Source organism: Trichoplusia ni, chromosome 4, assembly GCF_003590095.1.
Source record: "Trichoplusia ni isolate ovarian cell line Hi5 chromosome 4, tn1, whole genome shotgun sequence".
Classification (NCBI taxonomy): domain Eukaryota; kingdom Metazoa; phylum Arthropoda; class Insecta; order Lepidoptera; family Noctuidae; genus Trichoplusia; species Trichoplusia ni.
The window spans coordinates 15,010,656-15,035,241 of record NC_039481.1 but is presented as its reverse complement, the minus strand read 5'-3'; the positions used below and the strand labels follow the sequence as shown (position 1 = coordinate 15,035,241).

Sequence of the window (24,586 nt, the reverse complement as noted above, 5' to 3'; positions counted from 1 at the left end):
CATAGTGGCATAAAATTGCCAAAAACGCAGAGTGGGGAAATTTCGTTATTTTAGCACCTGTTCCTTCGACTACGAAAGGTTCCATTTGGCATTTGATCCGACTTATTAAACAAAATAAGGTAAGAAGCGATTTAATTTTCATGTGTGTTGTCGCGCGGTTACTAGTTCCGTCGAGAACGAATGGACTCTCGCTCTCTTATCGTTTAATTACTCTTTGAGATGTAGCTTTTACGACTGAATTAAGTTCGGTCATCATAAAATTGGCGTCATAGACTTGGTTCGAAATCCGTTAAATTCTAAATAACGACATATATAGGACGGCTATAGGGACGCGATCTATAACATTAATGTTTTAAAGTTTTTGTTTTCTGGCTGTGTTTTCTTAATATTGGTTTACTATTTAGGCGTATCTAGTTAGGTAACTATATTTAAAGTATTTTATTTGAAGTTAAAATTACTTTAGCACAAAGTTGCCTAGGTCGAACTGGTTTTATTTTGATTTTTAAAATACCACTAAGTTTTTTTTTACTTCCACAATGTAATGTTTCAAGCCGACCCCAACATAGTTGGGAAAAGGCTAGGCCAATTATGAATGTAATGTTTCAATTAAATTAAAGAAAAGCAAAAAATGTGGATTCCTGAGTTTGGTTAAAGTTTTCGACATGTTTCAGGCCCCTTAAATAGAAACCTGTCAAGTGCGAGTCAGATTTAAAATACTGCGTTGACGACGGGTTCGTTACAAATAGGGTAAAATAAGACTAAATCGGTTGGGTGACAAACTTCCACTTGAGTTGAAATTTTTAGGGTTCTAACCCTATTTCTCAGGAACCGCTGCTTAAACCGTCATAATTAGATGGTTGAAAGGTTCATAGTATCAAATATATAGTTTTTATAAAGTTTGTCTTGGGTGACAAATAAGTGCGGGTTTGAATGCCTAGCCCACTTACTTATTTGTCACTCGACAATTGCGCCTCGGGTATATCCTATTTCCATAATATTAAATTTAATTGAACTCACCTCCTGGCGTAAGAAGTATAGTTTCCACTGTGGGCACAAAATAATCCAGGTGCTAACTTTTCCAAATATCTTTCACACTGCGGCGTCGTTAGCACGTATTGATCTAGATAACGCAGTTCATTTCGAGGATACCTCTCAATTTCCTGAAAGCGTTCTATGCTACTTAGAAAATGTTTATCCGTATATAAAAATCATGTCATGTCAAGTATTGTTGAAAATGTAATGTTCGATTGTACATTATTTTTAAATGATGTCATTCACGGCTGTTCTATAAACGAAAAGACATGGACGGACCATAATAGCTACAAAACTTAAAAAATATGCCAAAATTATGCTGCCATGACAGCTGCCTGTCGTGGCAGCATAATTGGGCAGCACCTGTGAGATAGGCTAGGGGTGCATGAAGATGCGCTGATTTCATCATCGGGAGTCCAAGACCCGGAGTGGACCCCGCTAGTTAAGCCCGCCAGTTCAGGCAAAAAGCTAGGTGTATTCATAAAGAGATCCCCATTTAGTCTTCTTATTTGCTGACTAATATTACTTTCTCAAGTAAAGCCGTTCGTGCCGTGTCATTTGCTGGCACAATTTAATATACTTCTCAGGAGGCATCTTTCTCCTTACTTTTTGATTTTATGATATGATCTATCCAAAAACTACAAAAAAGCGAAGCCTGCTAACCTAGCAGATAATATAAATATTAAGTTGTCATAGTAAATGTTTAATAATTACTTACATCTTTCAGTCCCCAACCGGCTATCTGTGCCTTTTCAAAGTAAGGTGGGTTCTGCATTATGGCAACTCGCTTCACGTTATTGCCTAAATAAAATTCCGTTCTGGATCGAACCAACCCTAAGTCATATTCACCTCTAATTGGAATATAATTCTCATGAAGGACATAACCTTTCATAGTTGAATAAGCACTCCCGCTTATTTTAGACCGCCCCACCTTTATTGAACCGACGCTTTCTGCACTACAGCCTATCAGACAATGTGCAGCTGTGAGCAAAATCTTCTCGTTCAAAATAGACGACCCGCAACTCCAAGCAAGCATGTCTTTTACTCTCTTTTTTCTATCATAGCAGAGTATTTCCAAAAACGCGACGTGTGGGAAATCTGCTATGTCAGCGACCTCACCCCCGACAACGAAAGGTTCCATTTGACAATTGATCGCACTTATTAAACAGAATATAACAAATATTGACCGGTTGTCCATTTGTCCGTTTGAGCAGAGCGGTGGTTAGCAAATGTGGTTGTTAACTTGCCTATAATCCAATTGCACAATCTTATCGTTTAATTAGCAAAGGAGTTTTCTTTTTATAGTCAAATAAAAATCAGAAGGTACTAAGTTTAAGCTCGCATTTGATTAAAATCCGTAACTCTGGTCAACTGAAAAGAAACGAACCAGCGAAACCGATGTGAGTTATGACATAAGATGAAATGCTGATGATGATTCCTGAGACTTACCTTAAGGTAAGCTTTTTTTCTTGTTTCAGGATTAAAGATCTATGAACGAAGAACTTAATGAAACAAATTGTCGGTTATCGATTTTTGTCTGACAGTGATCGATCTCTTGTTCTTTTTAAAGAAAATCACAAACAAACAGCGTGCCCTTCATCGTCTTAGAAACTTTCTTCCAGCCGAGATTAAGGAAATGCTTGTGGCTTGTCACGTGCTTTTATCAACTTGACGTCATCGATCAATGAGTCACGATAGGTTTCAATAATTCGCAAATTGGAAGTTTTTTTTTTCAAACAAACTAAATAATAAAAGTGTTACTCAAAATAAATGGTAATCACTCTGTGCGAAAGTTCATTCATAGAATGACTTACCCTGTGAATAACATGCATTACGTTTACTCGCGGCATCACGTCATTGCTTTGTGAGCTGGCAACTAGATAAAGCGTCTAGGCGGCTTATATAGGTATATATATAATAACAAATACAAGTCGACCGGAGGTTGTTCAAAGTAACATTTTTAAATTTAAATTAATTTATTGAATATTAATATGGAACTGTATATGAGTGTCAAATTAGCTGTATTATATGCACAATAATTCGAGTTGTGGTGAATGCTAAGATTCGAATTTAAGACCTCATACTTGGAAGTCCAAGTGTCATAACGCTATCGTGATTTTAAACAATTTAAAACAATGTTTGTGCAGTTACGTCAATAGAAAAAGTACGAAATATATCGCGAAAAAGCCAGGGGTATCCAAGTATGATGAAAATAAAAACAAGAGTCCTTTGAAACAGTGAAAAACAGCGCGTACGCAGGAAGAGTTCTTAAAAAAAATACAAATTTCAACTTAAAGCTGATAATATATGATGGACAATCGCACTATCGCATTAAAATATATAAATAATGCTTTCCAAATGGTTAAATGTTTTGTCCGTCTGTCTGTCATCAGTTTATCATCTCATAAACCGGTACAGGTTTATGATGATAGATCTTTGCATTTAGTCTTATCTGAAAACCTCAGTCTTCCTCTGGATCTCGCGTTTGACTAGTTTTATCTAACTTACCCTGAAACCTGTCGAAATAAACTCAGAAGATCATGTTTTCGTTGTAGTAAAAAAAATCTAGTAACAGCTGGTCGGACCGACGAGCAGGAAGAAAATATATCCTAATTGCAAAATATTACATTTCATTGTCCTTACCTACTGGGGTAAGAATTATTGTCGCCGCTATGAGCACAAATACATCCAGCGGGGAAAATTTTTATTTGTTTCCGACACTTCTTCGCTTTCCAAACGTACTGATTTATGAAATACAGTCGATCCGAGTATATACGCTCTATTTCCTGAAAGCATTCGATGCGACTGAGAAAAATGGTATCTGCGTAACAATAAAAAACGTGTATTAGTTTTTTTAATGGAAATTTTGGTGCTCCTAATTAAGTCTTGTCCTTGGCAAAAAGTTTTTGTACAGCTTACCGAACTAGCTATCGTGACAAACATTTTTTACAAGCATTATTTATTGTTCATCGTCGTCCCAGACCTATACCATAAGCCGTTTTTGTATGCTATACCTCTTCCTGTTCCCACTGCTTTACACAGGGAAAAGCAATCGTAAATTTACAGTACGAATGTCCTAGCGTGCTGCACATTATGGACTGAACTACGAATTTCCTCGACACTTGGAATTTTAAAACATCCATGGGATTAAATTTTGTCATCCTATTCCTAATCCGAAATCCAGATAAATTATATTTAGGGTAAATAACTCATCGAAACGAATGAAACTTACATTTATTAGTCCCCATCCAGCTATTTTAGCTTCTTCATAGTATGGCGGATTCCTTAGTATAGCAATTCGCTTCACGGTTTTGCCAAAAACAAAAGCTGTTTTAGATCTTATTAAACCTATGTCAAATTCTGCTTGGTCTTCAATATAACCTTCATGTGCTAGATAGCTGTGCATGCTTGAGTAGGCATTAACTTCTACACGAGACTGACCCACTGTTATGGATCCGGCGCTATCCCTTTTACATCCCAGCACACAATGCGCTGCTGTCAGTAAAATCTTCGAGTTCAAAATAGAAGCCCCACATCTCCAACCGGTGGAGGCTGGGGTATGGTCTGTGCAGAGCATACTAAAGTACGCGGAATGTGGAAAATCTTTTATTTTGGCAAGTTTACCCTTGACAACTAGGGCTTCTATTTCGCATTTAACCGCACTTATTAAATAGAATATCACTAAAATCGACCCGTTTTTCATTTGTGCTGTTTCCGCGTGGTGAATAACGACTGAGTTAGTTACGTCTATTTAGTAATCTGTGGTTACGTCGAATACCCGACCCTTATCGTTTAATTAGGCAACGAATTACAACTTTTATGGTTTAAATAAAGTTCTAAGCCTATTAAATCCTTAACTGAATGCTTAACCCAATGAAATGAAATGCATCAGTCTGATGCATAATAAGTTGTTTTCCGTTTGCCCACAATTATCATAAGAGAAAAATCCTGAGAGTGTTTTCTAAGACGCAATCAGTAATGACACCAGTAGCTAGGAGTAAATACGGTGATACTTGGGTAGGGGAGTAATTTTTTTTGTATCGATGTTAATTTATATTTGCTGTTCTGAGTGATGTTTTTTGTCTTGAGTGTTGTGTCACAAGTTTGGTCTTTTTTTAAGTCTATTTTTACTGAAAACATAACACTTCATATAGGTTGAAAACAGTACACTCCCATTAAGATTGTTTTAATAGGCAAGTTGCCTCATGTCACCATTTATAAAAATAACTTTAAATTCAAATATTATTCTGTGCAAGGGTCCGAAATATATAAACTTCAATAAATATTAATAAAGGATTGCTGTAAAAATTACTTACTACCCTTACTTTTTTCTCTTGCTTGAAAACACCGTCCGCCATGTTTCTACGTCACCAATATTGTAAACAACATAATGTCAAACGCTAGTTTCAGGTTATTCGTGGTCTTTCATTTAAACGCCTTGATAATTATTTATTTCACGTAAATTTAATCCACAACTTATCTGGGTTCTGTATTGATTCCCGCACGATACAATAGTGGTAATTACTATATTTATCATATAATCCTTTCGAAGATATGTCTTATGTTAGAGTCACGTGTAGTGTTTACAAGAATGGTCACGTCACGGCACAGATAATTAATAGACCATCATGGCGGACGGCGTTTTTGATAGCATAGCGAAAATAAATTTTAAAATTCAAAATATATTAGGATAGGTGCTTCAGAAAAATTTAATATTTTATGGTGTTATATAATCGTAATGAACCGTTCTATCAAATAATAAAAATAGTGGCAACTAGCCTTTTAAAACAATGATCGTCACGAGTATATTTCCGAACAATTAAGGTTTTTTTTGGAAAAAAATCAGGTAGGTAATTAAGTTAATTTGAACGTGTACCTTTTAATATAGTATTATTTTGCGATTATTTTCCCTTGTCTATGAAAGGTTATATTTGATCAGACTCATTAAACAAAACTAGCTGTTGCCCGCGACTTTCTCTGCGTAGTTTTCAAGAAGTGAAAACAATCAATTTTGACAGTAACCATCAACGCAAAAATGCAACGCAATCCTATTTAGCTCTATTCTAAAATTGTGTCGTAGCTATCTTCTCTATTGCATGAAACTCCAGTATCACAGTGTACGAAAATAAATTCTTCCGAAATGGCTCGACCGATTCTCACGAAATTTTGTCTGCATGTTGGGTGAATCTGAGAATAGGACATCTACTTTTCATATCGCATTTTATTTTATTCCCTGGCACTAATTTGTATGGCAAAACAAAGTTTACTGGGATAGCTAGATTTCTTATAAATTTTATTTATTTTTATTGTTTTATTTATTTCTATTATATGCAGCGAGAGCATCCCAGAATCGATCAGATGTTTGATTCAGACATGTTTCATCGTTTACGCTTCTGCAAAAGTCCAACTTTTTAAAGTTATTATGATTTTTCCTCATTTAAACATAAAAGGGGTCTTGTAAGTTTGACATGCCTGACTATCTGTCTGTCATCATAGCTCCATTTCAATTTATAGTGGTTTCTTAGGTTTACGCGAATGTTAGACATTGGAGTAAAACTACTTTTACGGTTTTTATCGCGGTTTAATTTTAGATTTTAGTCATTTCGACACCTTTGCAGGTATCTTGGTCTTGACAAGAGATCTTGCTCATTCTACCTTTATATTTTAACTATTTGTTTGTAGTCCCACTTACGCAAGTATGAGCTCACTGTGTCTCAAATTTAAATCAAATCTATCCAGTACTTTCCGAAATCTTTCCGGACGTACATACATTTAAACAAAAAATCCAAATATCATATTTTCTGATTCGGAATCGTTCGTGGACCACCGGGAAATTATTCATTTTTTTTTAAATATTCAATGAACGGTTTTTACTTTTCTACAATTTTATAATATGGGTAGATATATTTACACGTCTTATACAATTCATGTACAATGGCGGACATAATGTCTGAGGCCTTCTCTACCAGTCAACCAAAGGGTGATGCAGGAAGTAGGTGTATCAAGTAAAAGTCAAAAAATACATTACACATTCATAGCACACACTCACAATGAATAATGTAGTTTTCGCCTCGGGTAACCCCAGGGCGAGTAACGTTGTTATTGTGATATACAATACTATTTACATAAAATTAATTTTATTGCTCTCACCTACTGGCGTATGAACTATCGTTTCCACTGTGGGCACAAAAGGATCCAGGATGTATATCATCCACATATTTTGCACACGCCTCCTTCGTTAGCTTATATTGATCTGTACAATACAGTTGATTCGTAGTTTTTGTCTCCCTTTCCTGAAAGCGTTCGATGCCACTGAGAAAATATTATCTATCGATTGTACCTATAGCTTGGCAAATAAGAGTTTGACGCGGTGACAGCTGAAACTAAAAGTCGATTATTGTGGCAACATTGCTTCACTTGTCAACTCATAGTATACTCCATGTCAACATTAGTCAACAGTGCGTATTCTATTATGTTTCAGGGTCCTAAACTGAGAAATTTACCGCCGGTAGTAAGAGAGGAGTTGGGTTACGATGGAAGCCGTGAACAACTCAGAAAAGATTTATTTCAGATTAATTGTAATACAGAGCTAATTTGATATCTGAATAAAAAAATGTAAGCTCGACTAACTTTTGATTGTAATAAGTCGATTCTAACACATCACTATTTATTTGGAATTAAAAACCTGCCACACTGGAAATGTCATTTTACTGCCTCGAATTAAAAATCGGACTATAGATGACTGCTCACATTTAAAAAAATCCTTAAAAAATAACAAGTATCAAAACCATTTATTCATAAAATTCCAGCTTGCCACATGTGCGAAACTAGCGACCTCATTTAAACCATACTCTTTTTTGCCAAGCTATATTGTCATGTTAACTCTGCTACCGGACGTGCTATTACCCCATCTATTTTTCCACCTATTTAGAAACAATAAAATCATATGCGCAAAGACACCCCGTGCTATGTTTTTTGTCGTTTGCTGGCACAATTTAATATACTCCTGAGGCACGTCTTTTACCTTATAGCATCAAAACAAACAATTCACAAATAATCCAGTACTAAGCCTGAATGACATCAAATTTCCTTAAACGATCTGCATGCTCTTGGATTACAAGAATTTTTACAAGATTTTTTAATTGGATTAGTGCCATAATGCGGGATGATTTTATGATATGATCCTATTAGGTATTTATCCGAAAACTACAAAGACAGCGAAGCCTGCTTACCTAGCAGATAATATAAATATTAAGTGTTCTTAGTAAATACAATAATTACTTACATCTGTCATTCCCCAACCAGCTATCTGGCCCTTTTCAAAGTAAGGTGGGTTCTTCATTATGGCAACTCGCTTTACATTATTGCCAAAATAAAATTCCGTTCTGGATCGCACCAAACCTAAGTCATATTCACCTCTAATTGGAAAAAACTCCTCGTGAATCACATAACCCTTCATAGTTGAATAAGGATTTCCGTTTACTTTAGAACGCCCTACCGTTATTGACCCGACGCTTTCTTCTGCACAACCCATGAGACAATGAGCGGCTGTCAGCAAAATCTTCTCGTTCAAAATAGACGACCCGCAACTCCAAGCAAGCATGTCTTTTGCTCTCTTTTTTCTTTCATAGCAGAGTATTTGCAGAAACGCAGAATGTGGGAAATCTGTTATGTCAGCGACCTCATCCCCGACAATGAAAGGTTCCATATGACAATCGATCACACTTATTAAACAGAATATAACAAATATTGACCGGTTGTCCATTTGTACCGAGCAGAGCGATGGCTAGCGAATGCGGTTGTTAACTTGCATACAAACCAATTGCACAATCTTAATCATTTAATTAGCAAGGGAGTGTAATTTTTATAGTCAAATAAAAATCAGTAGGCAGTAAGCTTAAGCCCGCATTTGATTAAAATCCGTAACTCTGGTCTACTGAAATGAAATGGACCATTCGCTTCGGTATTTTTTCATATAACAATACAGTACAATTATTACTATACACAAAAATCGCAAGATCGTCACCACAAATCAGGAGTCCCACAAGGTCGTGTGTTGGGACCTATTATTCTTATTATACATTAGTGAGCTTTTTTATATAACAAACCATCAATGTATTTAATTCGTAGATGACATGTATTATCATCCCCGATACCGACCCAGTGCAATAAAACGAAGTAGAAATTAATAAAACAATACGAAATACAATAAATGGCTCAAATACAATGATTTACAAAATAACTTCACTTACCTAAACAAAATAAATAAACTCACTTAAAAAAAATTCTACGTGTAAAACTATAACCCAAAAAATAAAATTTTGCGATATGATAATACAACAACGTACAGTACAACTGTAGACAATTACTGGTATTTGAAGCCTTGAAGTCAAAATGTGCATTTTGACTTCAAGGCATGAAAAAAAATGTGAGCTCCTGAGCTTGCTTCAACATATTTCAGGGTCCTTCGATAAAAACCGGCAAGGGCGAGTCGGATTTGCAACTCTGAGTTAACACGGGTTCGGTAGTTCGCCAAAAATAACGGAAAAACGCCAAACCGGTTGGGCGACAAATAAATTTGGGTCATCGTACAATTTTGGCTCAGATAAGCTCCAAACGATTATACCGTTGTTATTGTATATCCTAATAACATAATAATACATTTTATTGCCCTCACCAACTGGGGTAAGAACTAGAGTTTATTCCGGCACAAATGGTTCCAACGGGTACGTCCGTAATTTTATTTCTACACTCCTTCCTTAGTATCACATCCTGATCTGTATAATGCAGTGTATATGTCCTTATGTTCCTGTTCACGTCCTGAAAGAATTCGATACCACTGAGAAAATACCGATCCGCATTTAAAAAAATATTGTCATGCCGGGAGTCTCCGGGATGATGTTATGATGTGATCCTATTTTTCATCATAAAACTACTAATATAAATATTATGTTTTATAGTAAGTAAAAAAAATGCTTACTTCTATCTGTCCCCAACCAGCTATCTGTCCCCTTTCATTGTAAGGCGGCTTCTTCATTATAGCAACTCGCTTCACGTTAGGGCCAAATACAAATTCTGTTCTGGATCGCACCAGCGCTATGTCACGTTCAGAGCCCAATTGAACATACGCCTCATGAAGGAGATAACCGTCCACACTTGAATAAGGAGTAGTGTTTACTTCCGAATGCCCGACCGTTATTGAACTGACGCCATCTTCTTTACAGTTCACCAGACAATGAGCTGCTGTCAGCACAATCTTCTTGTTCAAAATAGACGAGCCACAAGTCCAAGCACGGGGTCGTATGTTCCTATCTTTATAAGGGCAGAGTGTTTGCAAATACCCGACATGTGGGAAATCTGTTATTTTAGCGGGCAAACCCTCTACAACGAAAGGTTCCATTTGACAATCGATCGCACTTATTAAACATAATATAAGAAAAAATGACCCGCTTTCCATTTGTACCGAGCAAAGCGATGGCTAGTGAATGAGGTAGTTTACGTGCATACAAACCGCTTGCACAATCTTATCTTTTAATTAGTCAAAGAAATATAACTTTTATAGCCAAATAAAGATCAGTAGGTACTATGTTTGAGCCCGCATTTGATTAAAATCCGTAACTCAGAAATGAAATGGACCAGTGGGACTGGTATGAGTTATGATATTAGAGGAAAACATAAGACCTGTTTCCTGAAACTTCGTGTTTCTGGATTAAAGATATTCTTAAATAATGAGCACTACTAACGAAGAACTTAATGAAACAAATGGCCGGTCATCAAGACAGTAAACGTAAATCTTTTATACTTTTATTGGACTCCACATTTTATTGGCGAGCTTAAGTTAGCGTTTCATATAAAGTCACCAGCACACTACATACCTTCTATTGCCGGAACTTTGTCTCAGCCAAAATAAAGGAAATGCAAACACTTTCTGAAGGTTTGAAGTAAACTTCTTTAAGCCGCGCGGCTAGGACGGCAATATGGCGTCACGTTTCCGTAAATGAGGTTTTTAAATATTTTTGATTCCTTGATTTTGTCAGAAGATAGTTTTTAAAAAATCAATCAAAAATTTTGGAAACAATAATCCCTACTAATACTATAATTGCGAAAGTAACTCTGTCTGTTGCGCTTTCACGTCTAAACCACTGAACTGATTTTAATGAAATTTGGTACAGAGATAGAGTTGACGTTGAGAAAGAACATAGGATAGTTTTTATCCCGGACTTTTGAAGAGTTCTCTTGGAAACGCGATGTAACCGTCGCGGGCGAAGCCGCGGGCGAAAAGCTAGTTACTAGGTGACGGTTACACCCCGTTTTTTAATCGTAGATCGACAATGGCAGCATTTGTTTGTAGTGGTCGGGCCCATGGGCTTCAGCTAGTACGATCTAGGGTTTTGGTTTAGGGTCTTTGGATTTGATTTAGGGTTTAAGCTAAAATCTGAATTCAATATTCAAGCAAGGCCACAAAGAAATTTTTTAACGTCACAAAATATATTTATAGAGAGCACTGTGTATCGCCCGCCCTTCACAACCCCTTGAGTCCTCCAGATGGCGAGAGGAAGAGGCGCAACAAATTTTACAGCAAAGGACGCTCCCTTTTTTTCACAAGATAATAAAAATAAAAACGACTCCCGCACTAACGAATTTTATCCTTGTGTCGCGGGGGATTTCACAAACATACTATTCACATGCACAAAGACACCCAGACTCAAAACAAGCATCGAACCCGCGACACGTTGCGTACGGTGGGTTTGGCGTGATGACCTCAAGAGAATATCAACGAGTATTTAAGGACAAGGCAACTTTTCCAAAGATGACTGGACAAAGGTCAGCAGTACGACCAGTCATCATAAATATCACCCGTTCGCGAGGCAAAACAACGCAAGGGTCAGCTATCAACCTCCTGGCAATGTTAGAGGGAACGAAGTGACCCGACCCAAAACGACACCGGAGGCAGCGGCAACTAAGGAAGCATGACGTATCTGCTTCCAGATTTACAAAGAAAAAGAAGAAAATCTTAAACACTGGCTCACTGCAGCAAAATGAATAAATACATTAAATTTTGTCTATAAAAATTAAATGCCAGCATTTTAAAAAAGATACATAACTGCGTTTAAAAAAAAAACAAAATTATAAATTAAAAATAATAACTAGCCAACTATGTGTTCATCATTATATAAAACTAAATTGACATGTTTATATCTAAGTACCTACCTGGTTTATTGACGACGAAACTGTCACATTTAATCTGTAGACCAATTATAAAATTCAAATGAAATCAACTCCATTCTCCTAGTTGTGTATAGCTTTGTAGAAAGAAACGTTTGTTTAACCCGTTTCAAATATATCATATTTTAAGCACTTATAATACTAATGTTGCCCCGTTGTAACATAGTCGAGGTTGTGTGTTTTCGTTTAAGTAAAGAAAAAACATTCTAGTAATAGCCGGTCGGACATACGAGCGGGCAGAAAATATATCCTGATTGCAATATATTATATTTCATTTCCCTTACCTAGCGGGGTAAGAATCATTGTTTCCGCTGTGAGCACAAATAGATCCAGGCAAAATTAGAAATAGTTTTCGACACTCGACCGCTTTCAAAACATACTGATTTGTATAATACAGTTGATCAGCCGATATGCGCTTTATTTCCTGAAAGCATTCGATGCGACTAAGAAAAAACTTCCACTAGGCTTTCACAAACATTCAAGTCACATGCACAAAGACACCCAGACTCAGTGATCACTCACAATCATTCTTCTTATGTTACAAAAAAACTTGTCCAACGCAAATCTAGAACCTGCCACACATCGCCCTCTGTGACTCAATCATTTTAAAAATAATTTACTGTTAAATTACAAACTATGAGTTTTTGAGTCGTACGCTTTGGTCAGAAGTTCAGAACGTCAATACAGCGCTCGCTGCCCTTTACATTATATTCTCCTTCCAATTAAATTATTTATGTATCTAACATGCACAAAATCAAAATCAAGTCACATTAATTTAAATTAGGCTATTAAATAGCATTTTTTGAAGGTCAAATTATATTAGATAGCACCCAGTTTTACCTGCTCTTCACCGCTTCCTAAGTGCTTTTACTGCGAGAGGAGAAACGGCGCTATAAACTCCTCAGCAGCACGCTGTCTTTTCGTTTACAATCCTATTATGAAACGCTATCCCTCACACTCATTTTCGACCACTCCCTGTCTAACCACACATAAACCTTTCATGAAAGACAAAACGACTCGAGTACTAAGGTGTTCACATTATTGCTGTCCATGCAGTTAGTTAACCATACTTTTTACAAACATTTCGCTCCTCCTCGTCACAGACCTTTACCATAAATTATTTTCATATGGCATCTACCCTCTGCTTTTCTCGATTTCCGGACATAGGTTCAGTACAAAAAGATTGCAAAACACCCAATAAGGCACTGAAATGCAATCATAAATACACCTATCATTCAAGATGTACAATTTGAACTCAGAACAACCACGGGATAAAATTTTGTTATCCTACTTCTAATTCGAAAACCATATGAATTATATTTTAGGGAAAACACTAAATCGAAAGGTACTTACATTTATTAGACCCCATCCAGCTATCTTAGCCTCTTCAAAGTATGGCGGCTTCTTCACTATGGCAACTCGTTTCACTTTAGGGCCAAATACAATATCTGTCCTAGATCGCACCAACCCTATGTCATAATCAGTTCTATAATCAAGATACTTCTCATGAATAACATAACCGTCCATACTTGAATAAGAAGTATTGCCTATTTTAGATTGCCCCACCGTTATTGTACCGACGCTTTCTTCGTGACAGCCCCCGAGACAATGAGCTGCTGTTAGCAAAATCTTCGTGTTCAAAATAGACGAGCCGCAAGTCCAAGCACGTGAGGTGTTCGTTTTTTTATCGTGGCAGAGTATTCTCAAATGCCCGGAATGTGGGAAATCTGTTATTTTAGCGGGCTTACCCCCGACAACGAAAGGTTCCATTTGACAATCGATCGCACTTATTAAACATAATATAAGAAATAATGACCCGCTTTCCATTTGTACCGAGCAAAGCGATGGCTAGTGAATGAGGTAGTTTACGAGCATACAAACCGCTTGCACAATCTTATCTTTTAATTAGTAAAGAAGTATAATTTTTATAGTCAAATAAAGATCAGTAGGTAGTGTACGTACTAGGTTTGAGCCCGCATTTGAAATCCGTAACTCAGTACAACTGAAATGACCAGTTGAACCGATGGGAGTTATGTTATTTGAGGATACCCTGATGACGTTTCATCCCCCCTTTTTACCGTAGATCGACTATGACGATGCGTGTTTTTTTTTAACTTGAATGCAGATCACCTGAATAAATTTGATAGACTTCTCAATAATTGCATTTGATTATTTTAAATATTCGAAAGTATGATCACATTATCTGTCTGCTTACCGCTCCCTTGAAGTTGGCTTCCTATCTCTTTCTGCTCTTTTTCCTTTCGGACATCATCTTCTCCCCCTACTTACTTTTCACCTAACTGAAGCTAAAAGTGCGACAACCATTCCCGTTACCCGGTCCACTAGAAATCTTCTCCTGTGTCCTCTCACTTCTCTAGTTTTGCTAGCTCTCTAGTCTTACTTTGGAAGTCCCTTTCCCGAAATCAACATATCCACTAACCGTTACGCATCGTAAATGAAAGTTCACAACTGTTTCTGGAGAAACTTGCTGAATCCTCGCAACAAACTCACTGAGCCTAATTACTACAGTATTTATGTAATATGTGCTGTGTATATGATTATTTCCTTACAATTATAACATCACTGTATAAATGTATTAATAACATAATTCACGGTACATTTCGTATAGTATACGAAATGATATGGAATGATACGGATGGACCGCCGTCCATATGGTACGGCCGTCCTCTTTAGCTCGAGTATTGGCTGGGGCACTGTCGTGCCCCCAGATATCTAAGTACACATCACACGTGGATGTGACAGTTTAAAAATATATAAGCAACTCCATACATACTCTTTCTTGTTTTCTGTCTGTAACTATGTTAAACTAGCTTACCCACCATACTTTGTTTTTCCATATTGTAAATAGGAATTGATCGTAGAGGGTTGACTACTTTTTTTATGTTGGAAAAGAAAAAACATTTTTTTTTAACTTTTGGTTTAAACCACCCTTACCATTAAGGGGGATGAAAAATTGATGTTGCCCGATTCCGTTCTTCCCAATATGTACACGAAATTTCATGAGAGCTGAGCCGTTTCGCGGGTGTTTAATTACGTATACCGTGACACGAGAATTTTATATATTAGAAAAAACATTTTGTTTCCTTTTGTCTTGTTTTATAGTATATATATAGTTAAGAAACATCGGAGAAAACATTTTACAGTAAACCGAAATTTAACACGTATCAAATATTTCATTTAAGATATTTATAATATTAACATCAAAACATAGTGGAGCTTTCATGGTTTCTTTTAAACAAAAAAAACACATCCAAGTAAGAGTAACCAACGCCTGGGAAAACAACAAAGTATTATTTAGGTTCCTTAGGGTTCATTGTTACCCTCTGGCTACGAAGTTCCGAGAATGATAACTGTAGTAATCTCAAAAGAAATGCCGTAATATTTGTAAAATCTAATAACATACATAATATAAAGTTTTAGCCCTTACCTACTGGGGTAAGAACGGTCGTTTCCGCTGTGGGCACAAATATATCCACTGGGGAAAATTGATATTTGTTTTCGACACTTCTCCGTTTTCCAAACATACTGATTTGTATAAAACAGTTGATTCGTCGCTATACGCTTTATTTCCTGAAACCATTCGTTGCGACTGAGAAAAAAAGGAATTAAAAATATTGTTGTGTGAAACAAGCAAAACACTCCCTATTATGTTTAATAAAATAATAACTCCTGCACTATATATCGCAAGGGTCTCATAAACATGCAAGGCACAAGAATTCTTAGATCACACAAAAGCTTTTCCGTCGCGAAGCTCGAACCTGCCACTCGTTGCTCTCTGTGTGCTTGGCGTCTTACCCTCAACCACTCGGATATCCATGCATTAAAGCAATTATTACCAGTCACACAGTTATAACCTAATTTATCTCACATGCCACCTCTCACACCATCGAACACACATTTTTTCAGAGAATATGTCTTTCTGCCTGAAATTGAAACAACATATACATATTTGAAACACAATTTCATGAATATGTTGATTTACAAACATCATAAGCACAAAGATACCCTTAATATGGACAGCCATTAATCAAATTAGGACAAGCGTATATGCGATCCAAAGCACATAATATGCTTGTTCTATGCGGGGATGATTTTTATCCACGTATTTCTTTCCTCATCACTATGTATACATTCCAAGCTATGCTATGAAACATCTTTTCCAGGCATATCTTTCATCCTACAAGTCTGCAACAAAAACCTTACGAACGATCACCGAAAATTCACGACCTTCTAGACACCAATAGTCTTTGGGAACCATAGGTACCTTATCACCGATTGACAATGACACAACATGCTGCACATTGAGCATTGATCTAAAAACTTCCCAACACAACTTTAACAATTCCCCGGTATATACGGTCCGATCAATGAGAGTAGGAAAACAGTGGATTATATAAATATTCGGTACATTAAACACAAAAATGACTTACATCTATCAGTCCCCAACCGGCTATCTGTGCCTTTTCAAAGTAAGGTGGGGCCTTCATTATGGCAACTCGCTTCACGTTAGGGCCAAATACAATTTCTGTTCTAGATCGCACCAGCGCTATGTCATAATCAGCTAGCGTTGGAGAATACTCCTCATGAATAATATAACCGTCTATACTTGAATAAACAGTATTGTCTACTTTAGAATGCCCCACCGTTATTGCACCGACGCTTTCTCTTTCACAGCCCACCAGACAATGAGCTGCTGTCAGCAAAATCTTCTTGTTCAAAATAGACGAGCCGCAATTCCAAGCACGCAAGGTATGCAAGTTCGTACTTTTATCATAGCACAGTATTCTCAAAAACCCGACGTGTGGAAAATCCCTTATTTTAGCAATCGTGCCCTCAACAACGAAATTTTCCATTTCACATTCAATAGCACTTATTAAACAGAATATAACAAAAACCGACCCGTTTTCCATTAGTTCCGAGCAAAGCGTTGGCTAGCGAATGTGGTAGTTAACGCGCATACAAACCAATTGTTCAATCTTATCGTTTAATTAGTCGAAGAAGTACCTATGATTTTTTATTGTCAAATAAAATTCAAATGGAATATAAATAACCTTTAAGCTAGAGAGCACGTAAGTGGACAAATAGGCTCGAGATAAACGAATGAAACCCTCAAATTTATTTGTCGCCTACCAAGAAATTTATGTCCGTAAGAAGCGTAGTCTTATCTCGATCAGATTTTTTGTATTTGCGTTTCTAAAAAATCAAAGTACCTAATAGCGCATTAAAATGAAAAACTTAAAGTGAATACGAGTGAATACTCCCTTCAATGGGAACGTCATTATTTCAACAAGTGACGTGTCCTTGATTTTTCTGTTCAACGTAGGACACGTTACATTTCTGTGAGCATTTGTTTTTACAGGCCTAAGTCGTACTAATGGTCAAATCTTTCAAAATTGAAATGTCCAATAAATCACCGAGTTTCATTAACAAAACCTACAACTCGTTGTACTTTTGTTAATAATTGAGTTATTTTTGATGAAATCATCCCTGTTGTATGTAACGTTGTAAAATTCCAAAGGTTTTTGACACTTAATGTTCGAGTCGCGACTCTTTTAGCTTCGCTAGGGTCCGAAATTAATCGAATAATCCTAACAAATACTTGGAATAAAAAGATCTACAATAAATATAAATATGCCTATGATAATTACATACACAGGTCTGAGTCGTCTTACATAGCAACGTAGGAATCAATGCGCTTGCTACTTGCACAAATTGTCCCTTTGGGTATTGCTCCGATTACATCTTCACAATCTTCCTTTTTCCATACGGTCTGATTTATATAGTAGAGTATGTTTGATGATATCTCCATAATTTCCTGAAACAGGAGACACAACTCTCAAAAACCATTGTTCACAACGCTAAGGGAGACTTGAAGCAAAGAAGCTTTTTCAACGCATACTGACAGTATAGAAATCGCGACGTTTTAGGAGATTGCCTCTTGATTACAAAACTTACATCAGTCAATCCCCAGCCAGCGACTTGCGCCTTCTCAAAATAAGGTGGCTTCTTCAACAAGGCAACTCTTTTAATCGTAGGTCCGAATACAAACTCTGCATTGATTCGCGCCAAAGCTATGTCGTAGTAAAACTCAGTGTCCACGTAACCGCCGTGTACGACGAAACTGTGTCCAGTGTGTGACTTGCCTCGATGGTTATGGGAGTGCCCCACAGTTATGGTGATGTTGCTGTTGGTTGCACAACCCCACAAACAGTGAGCAGCTGTCAATACAATTTTCGTATTCAGAATGGAGGATCCGCAAACCCACGGACTAATTTCACCACTTGAAATTTCTTTACAACGTACTTTTAAAAACCCGGAATGAGGAAAATCTTTTATTTTAGCACGCTTTCCACCAACTACGAAAGGTTCCATTTCACATTTGATCGGACTTATTAAAGAAATTAGAGTTAGTAGCGATTTAATTCTCATGTGTGCTGTCGCGCGGCGACTAGCTCCGTCGAGATCGAATCTCACACTGTTATCGTCTAATTACTTAATGACGTAGAAATTTTTATTAGTCACATGACGTTTTGGAATAAAAGCGAGGTGAGGTTTGATATGTGTTTGTGTGTATGGCCAGAAAAAGGGTGAGTAGAAAAAAATATACGACAGAAACTATTTTATTTCTATGACACTCGTCTACTATTTAGCTTAATAGAAAATAATTTGTAAAAACTAAACGGTGTCTCAGGGATTTAATCGCTAAAAGAAACAGAAAACTGTTTTTTATTATTTAAATGTCACCATTTACCTAAATTCACCTTTCGGTTGCTATACATTTTATTGTATTGTGTAAAATAAAAGTCCGGCTTAACTTAACAACTGATCCATTTATTCATTTTTGTTTTTAAAGTATCAATGAAATACTCTAGTACTAAGAAGCACTTTTAAAACATCAAATAAGTAGAGCATCCAGTACCGTCCACTTTTCACTATTCTGGCTGTGAAGACGAAACTGTATGTTGTCAAAGGACCTCACAAAAATACACAAATGTTTAAGTTTCATGGAGTTTGACACCTGAGACGTATAAATCAAGGTCAGCAATAGAGCAAAACGAACAGTAACCATAACCAGAAGTTGTGGAGTATGTCACACGCAGCATCCTCCTCGCTATATTAGACAGTAGGAGAAGACTCGACCCAACACGCCAGCAGGCAGTGCCTAATTAACTACTGTATCTTGTACATGAAATAGTTTTTATTAAACAGTGTTATTTTTAAATGAGCTTCTCCCACAGTATACAATTTAACCCGGTATGAGGCGGAGGGTTTTACAAACATTCAAGCCACATGAATAAAACAACCAGATAATTATAAATAATTGGTATACACCCGAACATTATTATTCCTTGCAAACGAAACACCTTAGATGACATTTTGCGATATTTTGTCATTTAATATTTGCGCAAATGTCATTTTGACAACGGTATCGCAAAATTATCGCTGTTGCTTTCGTATTGCGAGGTTATAAAAAATCCTAACAAGAACAGCAACATTATGAAAAAGAAATTACTCATATAACTCCTATTCTGTAACAAATATTTGATTAAAATTTCTCTGTAATAAACATAAGGAGAGCCCTTTGAAATGGCACAGTTACAGGCTGATACAATTTTTTCTTCTTATCGTATGGTTGTTGTTCAACGTGGTGACAGAGTTTAAGCCCTCCGTAGGCCTCTGACGTATAACAATACCTACGTATACATGTCATGTGTGTACACACAAAGGTGCAGCTACATATTTAGAAAATAAGTCATTATTTGCATCTCCTACATTTTAGGGGACGCAATAACTTAAACCCGGGTACTTTTCTAGATACGTATGTGGATAGCTCCATCAAACCGTGACCCATTAACGGTAATTTTACATCTGTTACATATTTACACGTGTTTCATCCTGAAGAGTAAGTATTTGCACAGATCAAAATCAAAAAGTTTTTATTTCAAATAGGCCGTATCTCAGGCACTTTTAAAACGTTACATTACTGACTCTAGTTGCATTCGTCTACATTCCTTTGTTTTCCATAAGTACTGGTCGATTTAACTTTTAATAGTCAAATAAAGTTTTGGAGGACAAAAGGAACAGGACATTATCGCAACTTTGTCGAAATCGTCCACTTAACCTAATAACGCGCTCAACAGTACGACGGTAAACCTTGAATATTGCGGTTATTTGTTTCAAAAAGAGTGATTATTTAAATTCGAGAAATAATATTATTTTAGCACCAAAAAGAAATACCCAACTTTCAACAAACACTGCTAAGCCAAAATTTTCCATGTTTTCAAATGACTGATTTAAGGAAAGTGAAGAAAATAAAACAAAATCGGTTCGTCCAGTCCGAGGTCTGGTTATGAAGTCGGTTGATAAGTGAGTCTTTGAAGTTTCTAGCCTATTTTTCTTTATATTAATAGATAAATAATTTATAGTTTTTCAAGATTAAAAAATTATAAACAACAATAACTTAAAAAATATCATTCAATTAAGCTGAATACTAGTACTTCGCTTACTTATGAATATTGATGTTAAAGCAAAACTCCTTCAATCTTTGCATAATTGTACATAGCATACATCCTACCTGGTTGAATAATCCTCATCTCGTCTACTGCTTGCGCAAATTGTTCCTCTAGGAAGGTTTTTCGTTATTTTTTGACACTCGGCGCTATTCCACACAAACTGGTCTACGAACTTCAGTAAATCCGAATTTGACAACGTCTCTGCCTAATAAGAAAAAACATAAAATCAAAGTCTCTCTGTGTCTGTCTTTATTCAAAAGAGTTTTAATGCTAAGTTTTAGTATTCTTGGTCATACAAAAAAGTCAAAACTTTCCCGAAAGTGGTAAAGTCAAATTAAGAAAGAACTCACATTGGTAATACCCCATCCAGCGATCTGCGCCTTCTCATGGTACGGGGGATGCTTCATCAATATGATTCGCTTCACATTCTCGCTGAATTTCAATTTAGTGTTAAGTCGGACCAGAGCTATATCGTTAATGGCCAAAGTGACGTCATAGTCCTCATGGATGAAGTAGCTGTGTACCGTGGTGTGGTCTCCATAATCCTTATGAACGTGGCCTACTCCCACGCTTACCGTACTGTTTTGGTTACAACCATACAAGCAGTGAGCAGCTGTCAACGTGATCACCTGGTTCAGGATAGAACCTCCGCAGATCCACGACAGCTCGATGTCGTTCTCTTCCAAACAGTGTACACTCATGAATACGGAATGTGGGAAGTGGGATATATGGGCGAAACTCCCCCCTACCACGATCGGTTCCAACTTCCCATTCACGAAACTGATTAAACATAATAAAACACAATTAAATCTGGTCCCCATGGTACTTGCCGTGAAATCAAGCTTGTCGACTGCGACCTTACATCGACTAATGAAACTATGATTGACCGGTATTCCAATTACCTGTTGTGATACGGACGATTAACGTTACTGGGGTATCACGGTGTTACGTACTACTGCGAGGAATGTGCAATCTTTGAAAAATTGTGTAATTGGTACACAAAGCCAACTTATAGGATTTCGGTATCACAAAATACTGATCAGATCTCGTCGGGTAAAATAAGTTACATTAGTTAGAAGGTATTTAAGTATAGTTAGCCATGGTTTTAGGAAAGTGCCAAGGAGCGTGAGGTGTTGGCGATGTTTTCAGATAACAATGACCTATGGGATAATAAAAATGAAATACGAGGGACGCTGTCCTGTATATCTATGGCATTTTAGATCGAATCCAGAATTAATGGCGATAAAACATTAATAACAGCCAAAAAAATAAAAGAAAGTCAGTTATTTAGACAATACAAGTGTATTTTTTGTACACCAATTGCAACTATTGCGTACAGTTGTGGAAAAATCAAAGAATTTCTGATTTCTGATCCTACTTGTGCGGAACTTTCAATGCCGTGATACTCCGATTCTCACTTGAAAGTTTTTTTCACTAACAACAGAAATACTACGAGTAGCTTAATCAGATTATTCAAGTTAATCTAATCCCGATAGCCGTTTCAAATCAACACAGCTTCGACAAAAACATAATAATTTCGTTCACAATTATTTTTAGCATTATCCCCGATCTTGGCAGTCAGGACTAACGGGCCGGTAGTCAGTGGTTATAGGAGATTTTATGATACAGCTTAGATTTATAACGCTGGCTTCAGCCCTGGAGCCAAACCTATAAGTACCATACTTAAAGTAAACACCACGCTAATAACTTAATTCTACGCTTTACTGACGAGACTGCGCACTTTGATGCGCACATATAAATCTGTGATATTGATAGCTCATTGATGGCGTATTTTTCTTGTGCTTGTGTAAATAAGTCGTGTAAATTTTTGTCCGCAAATCAGTAAAATAATAAAGAAATATTTTATTGCTAAAGAAAGTTTTTTTAAACCCTAATTTGTAATTGTATAATTCGAAAAAGAGGACTTACTTATTGGGAAGAATGAAGGGTCGTTAAAGTGAGTAAATTATATTCAAGAAATAAATACTTTTTAGGATACAGCAACTTTAAAGGGTATATAGGTATACTTTTTTTTCAAATCCATCGAAAACTTGATGCTGTGCGAAAGGGAATGTGTATCTGAGAATAATTGTTTTGTTTTAAAGTGCTTCACTCCTTTCTTAAATGTTGGTAAAACAGCATTTTTAATTTTCATAAATAAATAAAAGCCTACAATCCAAATTCATTCAGCCACAAGTCATCTTTCGTAAAATTTTCACGGTCCGCGACATCCTAACTACAGCGAAGCCACTACCGTAAATTGGAACACAATTTGGAACGATAATTCAACGAGAACAAAACGAGTTAATGCGCGGTTGCTCCGCTGGCAGTGAGCACAAAGAAAAAGTACTGCAAATGGTTGAACCGTTAGTTGGAGAAGAGCGGCATAACTGTTGTGTTCCGGTTCCTAGAGTTCTATCGCGGGCTGTGATTGCCTCTGAGGAGCAACAAAACGGCCTTATTGTTCCCGAGCACAAAACACCAAGCTCTAACATCGCTTGACAAACTCACACGCTTAACCACCTACCTATAACTGCCTTAACCGCCGAATAATTGCAAAAATTTGAATATTCGATGCAGATCACTTTAGATTCGGAATAAAAGCTAACGAAACGATTTAGAATGCCTGAACTTGATCTGTGACCTGAAACGGAACGGTTAAAAGATACTTAGCGTCGTGGATTTACTGTACAGATAGTTAAATATTAGTAAGCTTCTATTGTTTCGCTAAGTGAATGGCTCATTTTGCATTAATGTTATGAAAATGCGTGTTTTAAATTTCTTTATATCCACTGTTATATTTTTTTACATTTCGAACGTTTTTGTGATTTTGGAGACGATGCAGCCATCCTATTTAATATGTATGAATATGGTTCATTCATTTCCAAAAACATGATCAAAACCTTTTTTTCGGGAGGGATATTATCAAACGATTGCTAAAGCTTTGGGTTGAGTGGAAGGGATTTTTTACTGTCTGAATAACAGCCACCCATGTTCCTTCCTTTGCCCTGTGTATGCCGGCGCGCCGGGATAAAGCCGGTTAAGCCCACTGAAGAAAAATCCTATAAAGAGGTAATAAGATGAGTAAAAAAAAACAACCGAAATGACAACCTCCTTTCCTTTAAAGTCGTTTCAAAACAGGCATACAAACTGTAATTAAAAATAAACTAGCAAAAAGCAGAAGCAAGTTATACTAGCCAATTAATGAATGTAGATCAATTTAGTCTTCGGCTGCATCTTACACTCTCAAATCAAAGACATGCCGATACAATTATGAGATTAGTCACGAGAACCATTGTGTATTATTTGAGTCGTAATTTTAGAACCCGAATGGACAAATACGGTATTAAAATACATCTTAGGGCGCCTACACACGGTGTGTTTTAAAGGTTGACGAGCGTTTTAAGAAACGGTTGGCCGGTATATTACGTTATTTATGTAATTGTAATAGTCAGCATTTAGATTTATATTAAATTATAATCAATTAACCCTCATCTTCTGTTTATATGTAGGTTCTGAAGGACTTAATTTCACTTTAGCGTTTTTAGTCTAAAATACTCCATGTGTTTAACACGTTCAGTGCCACCGACTCTCCCGGAGAGTCCACGTAAATTTTATTCCAGTGCCGTAGACTCGCCTGGCGAGTTCAATGAGTTTGCTGATTTTTTCCAAAATGCATGTGTATTTTTTGCTTAAAATAATACTGAAGACCAAATATACCCTAATCTAAAGAATTACGTGGTGGGCCGGGTGTGCAGACGCAGTTTATAATCGAAAGAAAATAAACTATTCTG

General features: G+C 36.7%; 3 protein-coding genes across 3 annotated transcripts; all 3 read right to left on the bottom strand.

The window, feature by feature from the left end:
- Positions 1-16,181: 16,181 nt before the first annotated feature.
- Positions 16,182-17,132, bottom strand: LOC113493118 (hypodermin-B-like). The gene is made up of 2 exons (XM_026870939.1): positions 16,710-17,132; positions 16,182-16,202 (listed from the first exon to the last, which is right to left on the bottom strand). Exons 1-2 carry the CDS (start codon positions 17,130-17,132, stop codon positions 16,182-16,184), a joined length of 444 nt encoding a protein of 147 aa, XP_026726740.1.
- Positions 17,133-17,947: 815 nt separating this feature from the next.
- On the bottom strand, positions 17,948-18,816 carry LOC113493117 (chymotrypsin-like). Its single transcript, XM_026870938.1, has 2 exons — positions 18,235-18,816; positions 17,948-18,094 (listed from the first exon to the last, which is right to left on the bottom strand). Exons 1-2 carry the CDS (start codon positions 18,706-18,708, stop codon positions 17,948-17,950), a joined length of 621 nt encoding a protein of 206 aa, XP_026726739.1. The 5' UTR covers positions 18,709-18,816.
- A 1,894-nt stretch (positions 18,817-20,710) lies between these two features.
- On the bottom strand, positions 20,711-22,155 carry LOC113493165 (trypsin delta-like). Its single transcript, XM_026870993.1, has one exon. The coding sequence runs from the start codon at positions 21,611-21,613 to the stop codon at positions 21,122-21,124; it is 492 nt and encodes a 163-aa protein (XP_026726794.1). The 5' UTR covers positions 21,614-22,155; the 3' UTR covers positions 20,711-21,121.
- Positions 22,156-24,586: the final 2,431 nt, after the last annotated feature.